This window comes from Hirsutella rhossiliensis (genome assembly GCF_020360975.1).
Source record: "Hirsutella rhossiliensis strain HR02 chromosome Unknown scaffold00005, whole genome shotgun sequence".
In the NCBI taxonomy this organism is placed as follows: domain Eukaryota; kingdom Fungi; phylum Ascomycota; class Sordariomycetes; order Hypocreales; family Ophiocordycipitaceae; genus Hirsutella; species Hirsutella rhossiliensis.
Genome location: NW_025408671.1, coordinates 2,400,047 through 2,413,195, shown reverse-complemented (window position 1 = coordinate 2,413,195; position 13,149 = coordinate 2,400,047). Strand labels below are relative to the sequence as shown.

The window sequence follows — 13,149 nt, the reverse complement described above, 5'->3', positions numbered from 1 at the left end:
GATGGTTCATTGCCTGGCCTCGTCACAGACTGACTAGACAAACACGCTGTCTCACAGATGCTATAGACCGCGATGAGGCACATTCATAACGATGGATGGGAGTCGTACAGACACAGCAGAAGCTCCTCCATCCCTCCTCGCCTCCCGCCTCTGCTCAGAGCATCAATCATACATACATATGTATTCGACGAACACCTCTTCGCATATGTACCACCCTTCGCCTGCATGCGCTCCTCGGCCCGCTTTCCACGCCCGGCGAATCACGTCCTGCCCCCAGCCACGCTTCCTCTCCTCGTTGGGCCATCGCGAGCAAACCCCGGACTCTCCTTGTGCAGGGTCCCTCGCCTGCCCCCGGCCTCATAGACCCATGGGACATCCCCCAGGGCCACCCGCCCCCCGGTCCCGTGTAAGCTGTGTGTGACACGTCTCGAGTATAAAAGGTCGTCACATCTCCCTCGCGCTGGTAGCCCTCGCCAAGAATCAGCCATCAGAGACACGCAAGAGTTTAAGACGACTCAAGCGAAGCTATTCTCCAGTCACGCCTCCGCCATGGTTCGCGCCACCTTCGCCGCCGCTTCGGTGGCCCTCGCCGCCGTCGCTCGTGCCTCGTGCCCTTGGACCGATCCACAGTCCCACACTCTGGCCGCCAGGGCCGACGCCAGCAGCTCTCGCGAGCACGTAGCCCAGTTCGATGTCGACGATGGCAAGGTCTACCTCACCAGCGACGTCGGCGGTCCCATAGAGGACCAGCAGAGCCTCAAGGCTGGCGAGCGCGGCTCCACTCTCCTCGAGGACTTCATCTTCCGCCAGAAAATCACCCGCTTCGACCATGAGCGTGTAAGCCTTGCCTCGCTCGCCAAAGCTTCTCTTCGCTCCTGAATCCCCTCCTCTGACATGTCACGTCCTTCAGGTCCCCGAACGAGCTGTTCACGCCCGCGGAGCCGGTGCCTATGGCACCTTTACCAGCTACGGCGATTTCAGGAACATCACGGCCGCCTCCTTCCTGAGCGCAAAGGGGAAAAAGACGCCGACTTTTGTCCGATTCTCGACCGTAGCCGGATCCCGGGGAAGCGCCGACACCGTTCGCGACGTCCACGGCTTCGCCACCAGATTGTGCGTATCCCTGTCGCGACGGGTTTTCTCTTGCTGACCAGCGTAGCTATACCGACGAGGGCAATTTTGACATTGTCGGTAACAATATCCCCGTCTTCTTCATCCAGGATGCCATTCAGTTTCCCGACCTTATCCACGCTGTCAAGCCCAAGCCCGACAATGAAATCCCCCAGGCCGCGACGGCCCACGACTCGGCCTGGGACTTTTTCAGCCAGCAGACGTCGACACTGCACACCCTCTTCTGGGCCATGGCGGGATACGGGATTCCCAGGAGTTTCAGGCACATGGTATGTCGATCTCAACCTGGGCGCACGCACCCACGGAGCGGTGGATAATGGCAACTGACAGACTTCTCCACTAGGACGGCTTCGGTGTTCATACCTTTCGTTTTGTCAACGACGAGGGCGAATCCAAGCTCATCAAGTGGCACTGGAAGACGATGCAGGGCAAGGCCAGCCTGGTTTGGGACGAGGCGCAGAACATTGCTGGCAAAAACGCCGACTTCCATCGTCAAGATCTATGGGACGCTATCAATTCCGGCAACTTTCCCGAGTGGGAGCTCAACGTGCAAATCATCGACGAGAAGCAGGCCCTTGATTTCGGCTTCGACGTTCTCGACCCGACCAAGATTATTCCGGAGGAGCTCGCGCCCCTGCGCAAGGTCGGCGTGATGAAGCTTGACGTGAACCCGGTCAACTATTTTGCCGAGACGGAGCAGATCATGGTGAGTCGGTGCGAACCTGAATCGTCCAAAGTGGACGGAAAGTGCGCGTCGGCCATGCTAACTCATGCGGCCGTAGTTCCAACCGGGCCACATTGTACGAGGCATCGACTTCACTGAAGACCCCTTGCTGCAGGGTCGCATCTTCTCGTACCTTGATACCCAGATTAACCGCCACGGCGGCCCCAACTTTGAGCAGCTGCCCATCAACCGTCCCGTGGTTCCTGTCCACAACAACAACCGAGACGGCGCCGCTCAAAACTTCATCCACAAGAATACCGCTGCCTGTGAGTCAAAATGGACGCCCAGCAAGGACCGTTTGATGCACGTGTCGATGCTAATACACCATGGCTGAGCCAGACTCACCCAACACTCTGAATAAAGGCTCCCCCGCGCAGGCAGACCAGAAAGAGGGCAAGGGGTTCTTCACCGCGCCAGGCCGCAAGGCCTCTGGGTTCCTAGTGCGCGAGAGGAGCGCGACGTTTGCGGATCACTGGAGTCAACCGCGGTTGTTCTACAACTCATTGACCAAGGTCGAGCAGCAGTTCCTCATCGATGCCATCCGCTTCGAGACGAGCCAGGTCGCGGCTCCGGTGCAAAAAAATGTGCTCGCGCAGCTCAACAAGATTAGCCATGACGTTGCCGTCCGCGTCGGGGTAGCCCTGGGCATGGAGGCCCCCGCCGCGGACCCGACATTTTACCACAACAACAAGACCAAGGGCATCAGCATCCTGGGTGAGAAGCTGCCCACAATTGCCACCTTGAAGGTCGGGGTACTCGCCTCGATCGGCGCGAACGACTCGCTCTCGCAGGCCAAAGCTCTCAAGGCTGCCTTTGAGGCGGACAAGGTCACGGTTGTCACCGTCGCCGAGACGCTCGCAGAGGGCGTGGACATGACATACTCGGCGGCGAGCGCGACGGGCTTTGACGGAATCATTGTGACCAGCGGCGCCGAGAAGCTTTTTGGCAGCAACAGCACGTCGACGCTGTACCCACCCAGGCGGCCGACCCAGATCATCACCGACGGGTACAACTGGGGCAAGCCGGTTGGCTTCCTGGGCACCGCGCAAAAGGTGGGCAAGGTGGCCGGCGTCGGGGACGGAGAGGGCGTATACGCCGCCAGCAAAGTCGACGCCATTGTCGAGGGCTTCCGGGAAGGACTGGCCGTGTTCAAGTTTACGGATCGGTTTGCCACGGACGACGGAGCGAAATAATGGATGCCTGTCTCACTGTCTTTAGGTACTTGACGTTCTTTTGGGCATAGCGGTGGCGTGACCTTTCATCCGTCGTGTTTGATGAATAGTCTGGTGGCCGTTCAGGTCCGCCTTCTTGCTGAGTGACATGGACTGTCCATGATTGTCTCAAGCGTGCCACGGGCCGCTGGTGATGGAAGGAAATGTGTCGTCTCTTTTGCTGTGCAGGCAGCAGCGCGTCTGTAGTGCAAGCAAGGAGAGCTACGCCGCGAAGCCTGCCAAACGTCATCGTGACGCATCTATATATCTCGGGTTCTTGCTGTACCCGGGCCTTGCTCGCCGAGGCACCGTATCAACCAACACTCGCATGAAAGGCGTACTGGCTGGTTGAGGCTATTGTACTTCTAGACCCTTCTCTCCCTAAAAAAAACGAAACTTGATGTTGGCAACTAACAACTGCCCATATCAATTATAATACAGGAGGCGAGATCTTTCTAAGTGGTCAAAAGTCGAGGGTGGCAGGACTTTATCAAGTGGGAGCTGGTAAAAATCAGACTTTATACGAGGCAAGATGTATTAGGCAGATCGAGGCAACATGCGTACCGCAATGCATGGCAACGCTTCATGACTCATTACCTGTTTCGGGGAAGCAAATGAGAACTACATAGTATCTCTACTAGGACATCATCTGCGGTGATCCTGACCCCTAGGCACCCTGTGCGCCCTGTCTATCCGCCCTGTATCTAGCCGCATTAGACGTAGATGCAGCTATAGCCGTATAGAACCTCGATGCAGGCGCAATTAATAGGCGTACACGCGTACCGGCCGTCGCCACGCACAGCCAATAACACGGCGCCTGCAACGACGCCGCCTACAACACCACAAACAGTCAAACACCACACATCGCGAGGCTGCAACACTGTCCACAACGCGTCTCCTATCTCTCGCTTCAAGTCACACTTCCCCGCTGAAAGGCTGGCCAGTTGGTCAGGCCCCTTTTGTATGATCGCTGCTCTCCCCTCTCTCCATATCCATTACGCTTGGCAGTCCAGCTTTTTGGCATCCTTTGAACATGTCGTACCTTGAGGGAGACCTTGTCACGCTTTCTCCTCCCCCAAGGTGTCGGAAACACGGGAGACATAGAGAGATACAAGCCCGGGAGGTTTCATCCTATTCATCTAGGTAACAGGTATAATGTCGGGCGCTATAGAATTGTATACAAGCTCGGCGCCGGTGGGGTTTCCACCGTTTAGCTTGCACGAGACGAGAACGAGGAAAAGTAGGTAGCTCTGAAAATTGTTGATGCTGAGCATTCCGCTTCGACTGCTAAAAAAGAGTGTCCTCAGTCGCTATGAGGAAGGCGACATCTACCGCCTGTTTGGCCGGCCGGCTGCGGGAGTGCTGGAGACCGAGTCCGGGATATCACCCGGTCATAAGGCGCCACGATATATAGAGTAGAGCGTAGACTTCCTATCCACTCCATCGGATATCATCCGCCCTAAGCTCAAACTCCATACTTTGGGGGAAGATATGTCGCGTAAGTGGCAGGATAGTACCTGTCAGGACAAGAAAGGGCCTATAATACGCGTTAGTAACACCTCTATTGGGGGTGCCCTCATTTTGCATGGTGTAGCGGTATTATACCAGCTTGACAGTACCATATGGGACCCTCAGGGGCAACCGACAAAGGATGCAAGCAAGGGAAAGCTATATGAACAGTGGTGGGATAGTGACGAATACTTCTTGCGAGACGTGGTTTATAACGTATAGGATGAACCAAAGAACCGTATTGTCTAGACCGGCACCCTGAAGTCGGAGCGGAAGTTTTTGGCGTGAGCATGAGCACCAACATTTTCCCCGGTACTTCTCCGATATGGTGTGGAACCTAAGGGCCATCAAGGTAGACAATGTCTAATTATCTGTCCGGCTATAACGACGAGTGGCGCATGCTGCTGGAGGCTCTGCCTAAGATACTAGAGCACGAAGCTGCCCTGCTCTATGAATCTTGTTAAAGATCTTTGTCTATGATCCGACAAGGCGTCCTATAGCCAGGGAGATGCTTTTAATTACCCTTAGTTTTATCTCGACGGGCTCAAACATTGACAAAGAATGGGCTATAGTTTTCTCACAAATAAGAACACATTGCGAATGTCCATTTAGACTAAATCAAGACCCACACAACTGGTCTTAAAGTGACAGCTTGGGCCAGCTTCACGAGAATGCTTTTTCGCGATATATCTTTTTCCTGAGGGTGAGCAACATTGATACGATTGACTTCTGACGGATGGCTCCTCGATCAGCGTTCCCAATAGTGTGAACCATTAAGAGGACTATTAGCGCACACTGTGGTTTCAGCGGACGGTTGTGGTGAGTCCGTCGCGCCGATAGCCTAAATCACGCTTCCATGTACGACTTGCTTCTAGCTCCTTGCTAATTTTCGTTTCTCTTTTTTCTCTTTCTTCAGCCTTCCTGAGTTGTCACCTCAAACCTGCGATGACCCTATTTAGCCTGTCTATGCCTTCCGTTGCATCATTAACACCAATACGGGCGTGTATTCTCTCAAGCTTCTGCCTGCTGATTTGGTCTTGCAGTCTTTAGGTCTTGTCGCATACCGCTGCACCAGGCAAAAATGAAATGCACACTCCAATAGGTGCGCTGATGCATTGACCAATATGTCGTATGTACTTTTATGCTGATTGGAACAGATCTCGGCTTCGCATTCCTTATGCTGGCCAGAGAGTCGATTGGTCTCGGCGTAAACGGCAGAATGCTGACGCTCAGTGAATTACGTTCATTTCGTCCTCGCTTCGCTCGACTTCGATTTCACCACAACTCGAATGCTGCTGTTGAAAGCGACAATAGGTACAGCTGGAGAGAAGACGGAGGGGTAAGGGAAGGTGGGAGACGCGGGGTCTCGGAGTCGTCGGTGAAAAGATGGCCTGGAGCCAAAAGTTCCATGCTGCTCCGAAAATTGCTGTTGGTTACTGCCAAGGAGAGCAAAGCCCAGAGAACCCAAGAGCTGGCAAAGGGGGCTTGAATGTTGGTGAACGGCTAAGAGCAAGCGAGGGACTCAAGCACTGCATTTATAGGGGAAATTGGCGGGTAATCATGCGGTCTTTTCTCCTTCAGACTGCTCTTGTGAATAGCTTCATTTTGCAGCTTCGCGGGCAGCTGAGGGAGAGGAAGGCAAGTAACTAACGCGACTGGCAGCGGCTGCTTGTAAAGGAGATTTTTACAACTTACAGCAAAGACGGCGTCTCACGAGAAAAGTTTCAAGCCGGCGATGTATTTACGTCCACTCCGTGTCCACAGAATTCTCGTGTCCCTTGGTCAAAAGGGTCGCTTTGCGTTGCTCGTCAGGGCTTTAAAGCTGGGCAGTCTCAGTCACGAAGTCAACGTAGGTTGTTGGGTGATGCGGGGAACAAGAAGTCACCTACAAAGACTCGGAAGGGATGGTTCTACGTGTGGTAAAAATTTCAACATGCCGTGCCGTGCCGTGCCATGCTGCGCCGTGCCGTGCCGTGCCGTGCGCTGTCCGCTTTTAGTCCTCGTTAGAAAGAAAACCTCAGATCCCTACCCTTAAGTCGCAGTAGGATGGCCCGTTTATGCGTACTCGGTCGTTGTCGATACTAGAGGCCATCCCTGAGTTATAGCACCGGTATGCTTCTCGAACTAAGAAATATTACACGGCAACAATGAGTACACGCTTAAGGGATTTATCGGTGATCTGCCGGATCCCGTTACTCGGCTGATTTGCACGCAACTTCCAGCTACGTGTAGACGTTGATCTACAACAATTCCACAGGAACGGGGCCCAAAGCTTTACAAATGCTACTGTAATTTATACATTATCCTGTTTCACAGTCCCTAAGCAATTGTGGTTGCTGGCTATACCGCTGCGGCCATCTCTAGCTCCGATATACCAGTGCTATTTCCCGATCACTTTAACAGCTGGAGAAGGTCTTTTTAGGCAGTCATTTATGGAAACTTGAAGGAGTCTCGGCCTATAATGAATAACATGGGGGGAAATGATCTACATTTTCAGTAAACTAGATTAAAACACAAATGGGCACAAAAGTGTGCCGTTTCCCTCTACCCCCTCATTTCGCGTAGCACCGGCGATCAGCTTGCCGCGGTCTTGATGAAATGCATGGCCTTCGAGACATGCAGTGCCTCCATATTGCCTAACCCACGGGCGTCTAACGAGCAAGAGACGGCTGCTCTGCCGATAAGAAACCCTACCAACGCTCTTGACCTACATCACGTTCCGACCACTCTTCCATTATTCGAGGCGATTTGCGTTAGCGCCGCACAGTGAGCGCGGCTCGTCTAAGCAGGCAGGGCCAAAAAAAGGACGGCACTCAGCAGTACGCTTAGCTGCTGTGTTGTGAATTTCTTACCCGTCGTAATGGCCACCAATTCTAGCCCCTAGACCCGTTCCCGTTCCCACCCCATGCTCCCCGCGGTAGCCCAATCAATACCCGGTTTGCCAAAGCGCCCATGTACATACATAGTTAGCTTGGCCTGTTCGGAGCGGCCCGAGACAACCCAGCTTCGTCGCGCCATAGCCTTCACCCGGTAACTGTGTCCGCCTGCCCAGCAGTTTAGGAAGCTCATGGGCTGTGGCAAAAATGGCTCGCGTAGAGCTCCAGCACTCACTGTACTGGATATTTGCTACTTGTCACAAGGTGCAGCTGCATCTGGACAGATCGGGCAAGCCATGCAGCCTTCAGACAGTGCCAACCTCTATACTAGATGCTATATAATGTATTGTTACATACTTCTTGATCGGGCATTTTCCATTGGTCTGCCCAGAAATATCACCGGGGTATCCTGGCTTTACTTGCAGAACCTTAGGGGCAGACTATCCGGCACACGAGCCTGCCTTACTGGCACACGAAGAGTGGGGAGGCTGTGGTGCATAGGACAGAGAGTCTTGTACAACTTGAATCTTTACTTTTTTCGGATATTTCCAGTAAGGTATTCACCCCTGATCCTAACCGAACCGCTTAAAAACTAACCTACCCTGACTTAAGCTGTTAAAGATCATATGAAATAGAAAAGCTATACCTGTTGATGTACTAGATACAAGCTACATTTAATACGCCTTTCCCTGTTAGGTGAACTCGCTATATACTGTACTCACTGCTAGAAATTAAAACCACTCTACTTGATACACAGTGCCGGGCTCGACCGGATAACCGTTACGGGCTCGCCCTGGCTGTGCCTATAACCTACGACTCCGCAAAATGGAAGTTCACCTCAGCCGCACCTCGTTACAACACCATTCAGCTCACATGTAGGCGAGCCTCAGCTCAAGGATTCCCTTTCCTACATGTAGCGCCAGCAACATGCAGTCTAGACCATTGAGCAGCATGCCACGTGTCACACGGGAGGGGCATGCATGAGGCGGCGGGATAGGGCCATTCACTATTCAGCTAAATGTTGACAGAAAGGCGCTCAAGTTCACGTCCCGTTTGAGGTGCTTGCAGTAGGCACGGCCGAAGAAGAGAATCAATCAGCTGCCCTCCCGCCATTCATCCACATACATGGGAAGTGGTCACCTTGAGATCCCCGAGCGGTGAAAGCATGACCTGGGGCTGCCAATATATGCAGAGCAGATCGGGGCCCGCGTTTCCATCCCGTGTTCCGTAACCGTATGATCCTGGTGCCGTCAATTTCCTACACAAGGTACCTAGCCCCGTCTTGCCCCAACAACCTGTTGAAAAACCATTCTAGCATGCTGAAAAAAATGATCACTCCAACATGTGTACAGCAGGTAGCTCCTATAGTGTGTGTGAAGGTGCGTTTGTGGCAGTGTGACGCGATCTTAGGTGAGGGTACTGTACATGTATTGACTGTGCTCGTCAGTTACATAATAAAGCAAGATTATGGCGTCTTAAATATGCTGCAAACTGTCATGGCCATGTTGCAATGACCTATGCATGCTCCGATAGTTGCTGCTGCAAGAACGGCTGGTATGGCTTGTCATGCCAATTTGACAGGTCAGTTGAGTAAGAATCATGTAACGGCTTCCACCACTTGACATAACATGACAGCAGCCCGAGCCCTCCTCAGTTATTCCTCACTTCAGGACGGATCAAGTCTTGAAACCGAGGAGTACTAAAGCGGCTGAGCACCCCTCCCCAAAAGTCCTCCCCGAGGTTGAGCACAAACCTACCTGGTGTTCATTATTAATCGTATACCTCTTGTCAATATGCAACTTTCAATTGCCCTTGTTGCTGTCCTGGTTGGACTGGGAATGGCGAACCCCGCGATAAACGAAAGAAGACAAGTAAGAGAGAAGCCAACGGAAGTGCTGCGAGCAGTACTGACGCTGCCTCTTGGCATAGGCCGTAAGATCATAACTTTTGGTACAACAGTGAATGTTTCTCCAGCGCTGATCCAATTCACATTACAGTGTGTAAGCGAAATTCTGAAATCAATGACCGGTCCGTTTGCTAGCAGTGTCCTGATACAACTGGCAAATACAGACTGTAAGTGTCTACCCGGAATTGGTCAGGTATCAAATCCCTCGCAGCATGCTGATATAATTGGAAAACTTTAGCCCGTACGTATCTGCCCATCGAGAAGGGATCTGATCGCTGGCTGTATGTATACTGACATAGCTGGTAAACCTTAGATTGTAAGTACCTACTGGTGATTGACGACGAATTTGATCACTGGCATAATACTGACGTGACAAATTCTAGTTTGTAAGTATTCCATGGCTCCCGAAGAAGTTGATTGCTAGCGGACCATTAATGCAGCCGGCAAATTCTAGCAAGTAAGAATCTGCCTATAATTAACGAGGAACTCAATCACTGGTAGCATGCTAATATAGCTTGCAAACTCTAGAAAGTAAGCATCTGCTTATAATAAGAATCTTAACTGCTAACGTTATGCTGACATTGCTTGTGACGCTAGTGTGTAGGCATCTTCCCGCGATTAAGAAATAATCCGGTTGTTGGCGATATACTAAAATAGCCGGCAAAATTTAGGGTGTAAGTATAGCTTAAAGTCGAAGAGAAAGCCAGTTATTTGCAGCACGCTTATATACCTGGCAAAATCTAGTTTGTGAGTATCCATCCGCCTTTTGATAAGTAAGTTAATTGATCTAACCAACTCTAGCGTGTAAGTGCTTACTACTATTAACAAACGTAATCGGTGCCTATAGGCTAATATAGCTGGCGAATGTTAGATTGTAAGTGTCCGCCTGCAATAAATCTAACTTCGAGCGTAATGCTAATATAGCTTGCAAACTCTAGCCCGTAAGTGTCTACTTATATTCAACGAAAAGTTGGGTTGCTAGCGGCATGCTAATATTGCTAAAACTATAGCCTGTAAGTATCTATTTGCGGTTTATGAAAAGCCCGACATGCTGATATATCTGGCAATATTAGTGTGTAAGTATTTATCCGTGACCGTTACGGAATCTATTAGCTGGCGATATATTAATATAGCTGTTTATGTTAGTGTGTAAGTATATTCTATAGCAAGGAAGTAAACTGCTAGTAGAGTGCTAATATAGCTATTAAAATTTAGAAAGTAAGTACTTCTAGTAATTTATCAGGATTTTAACTACAGGCAATATGCTAATATACTAGCGAATCTTAGGGAGTAGGTATCTGTCTAATAAAAAATTAGTCTGGTTGCTAGTAACATAATATGCTAATTTGACTGGGAAATTCTAGCTTGTAAGTGTTCGCTTATAGTTGATAAGAGGGTTAATTATTAGCAGTAATCTAATACAGCTGGCAAACTCCAGATTGTAAGTACCTACTTATAATTAAGAAGCGAGTTAATTAACCGCAATATGCTAATATAACTGGTGCGATTAGTGCGTAGGTGTCTGCCAATATTAAAGAATTCATTCCTCCTAGTATGCTAATATAACTGGTAAACTTTAGAAAGTAAGTATTTACCTGCTAACGAGATATATGATTTCAAGCAATATGCTAATAGCTGGCAAACCCTAGGGAGTAAGTATCTCTAGCTTATGAACGGGTTATCGAATTGCTAGCAATATACTAATATAATCGGCAAATTCTAGGTTGTAAGTAGCTGCCTATAATTAACAAGAAATCTAATATTTAGCGAGATGCTAATATGGCAAGCAAATCTTAGGGTGTAAGTATTTAATTAACAAAGAGTTCAATTATAGTAAGATGCTAATTTAACTGGGAAATTCTAGTCCGTAAGTACCTAAGGAATCTAATTGATGGCATCATACTAATGGCCGGCGAATTCTAGAAAGTAAGTATCTATCACTGATGGTAAATCCAAATATAATCAACATGCTAATATAAAATTCTAGACAGTAAGTATTTGCCAGCTGCCACCAGCAACTCCATGAGTTATAGGATCCACGTGCAGTATACTTGCTGGAGTGTGCACTTCACTTTTGGCTGCACGCCATGGCGGTTTTCCAACAGTATCGATAATATGCAATCTGGTTTCCAAAGACATGCTAATATAGCTGGTAATATTAGTGTGTACGTATCCGCCTCTAATTAACGAGGACACCAAGTTGACTGGTAAACTCCAGCGGGTAAGTATTCGTCTATAACCGATAAGAGCCCTAACTATTAGCAATACCCTAACGCAGCTGGAAAACGCCAGAAAGTGAGTATTTATTCATAATAAATGAAGGATCTGATCTCAGGCACTGTGCTGATATAGCATTCTCTAGCCTGTAAGTATCTGCCCGTGGTTTACGAGAAATCTGATTGCTGCCGATATGATTATATAACCGGCAATTTCAGTGACGATCGGGTGGTCTTGGCTCGCTACGATGGGTACATGGTGGGTGGTTGAAGCTTTCGATCGTTGTATGGAGTTCTCCACTGGAGTTTAAGCTCGGCCGATCGTCAGCGGGTTCCTGTCCTTGAATGGCCGTAGTTCTGAAAATTTCAGAATTGAAGCCCCCAAAATTGAAGACATTGGCCTCTATAACGTCGTGTCTGTTGTAAATCTTCAGATGGCCACATGAAGAACGTAATGACAACTAATCAGTTACCAGCAATCAATCGGTTCCTCGGGGAGAAGAGTGGTCTGATAGTTTTGTTATTCTTGACCAGGCAAATTAAAATGTCTAGTGCAAGTGAGAGATACATTAAAGCGGGAACAATGCCACAAGATCTTCAGAGCGATCGCTAAAAGAGGTGTAGATGCATTCCATAAGAGTCGCATTGCCGGAACCACTTTTCACACTTTACAAAACGATCGCAATCTAAAAGACGAAATCTGTCGCTAGTGGCTTTTCTTTTCTTCAATGTAGACCTGGTGCAAAGACGGATCAGTAACAACGGCGGCTCCATCGCCTTCGTGGACGATTACTCTGCCTAGGTCACGGGGCCAACGGCAGAGTCAAACAGAGATAGTATTTAATCGATTATCGATGATGCGCTTGATTGGGAGAAGCGCAGCGGCGCTACATTTAAAGCAGAGAAGATATCTATCATCTACTTTACACGCATCGCGGAGCGCGATAGCGACCTACCTCTTATTATCAAAGGAAACAATATCAAGCTAAAGAGCAACGTAAAGCTATTAGGAGTCATCATAGATAAGGCGCTTCGCTTTAAAGAGAATATCGCTAGAGCAGCCGCTAAGGGGCTAGCCGCGGCTATATATTTAAAACGACTAAAGGTGGCTTCGCCACGGATAGCGAGGCAACTATTCGTTGCGACGGTGGCGCCAGCCATAGACTATGCCTCAAACGTATGGTCGCACGCGTGCGGGGTAAAAGAAGCGGCGTGGATTGGCAGGGCCCAGCGAATCGGAGCCCAGGCTGTCACGGGAGGCTTTCGCATAGTGGCAACGGCAGTGGCCGAGGCCGAGGCCGGCGTGCAATCGTTCCGAGAACGGCATGCTTAAGCGGCAGCGAAATTCTAGATAAGGATGCGGACGCTCCCGAAGACGCATCCTCTAATATCGTTGAGGCTTAAGCTAAATAGGAGATATACGTCGCTAATATAGAAGCTTACCTCGGTAATAGGAAGACTAGATCTAAGCGCCTAGAAGTTATCTACGAGTTCGCACTAGCGCCGTAGGACGAATAAGTATAGCTAACGTACGAGATAGACCGAGCGGAGGTGCTAAAGTCGGATAACTTAGAGG

General features: G+C 49.9%; 1 protein-coding gene across 1 annotated transcript; it reads left to right on the top strand.

Annotated features, from left to right (window-relative positions):
- Positions 1-549: 549 nt before the first annotated feature.
- HRG_05460 (catalase domain-containing protein) lies at positions 550-3,048 on the top strand (the record flags this gene model as incomplete). Its single annotated transcript, XM_044863931.1, has 6 exons — positions 550-837; positions 911-1,113; positions 1,160-1,400; positions 1,475-1,837; positions 1,914-2,121; positions 2,195-3,048. The coding sequence occupies 6 exons, from the start codon at positions 550-552 to the stop codon at positions 3,046-3,048; spliced, it is 2,157 nt and encodes a 718-aa protein (XP_044720463.1).
- Positions 3,049-13,149: the final 10,101 nt, after the last annotated feature.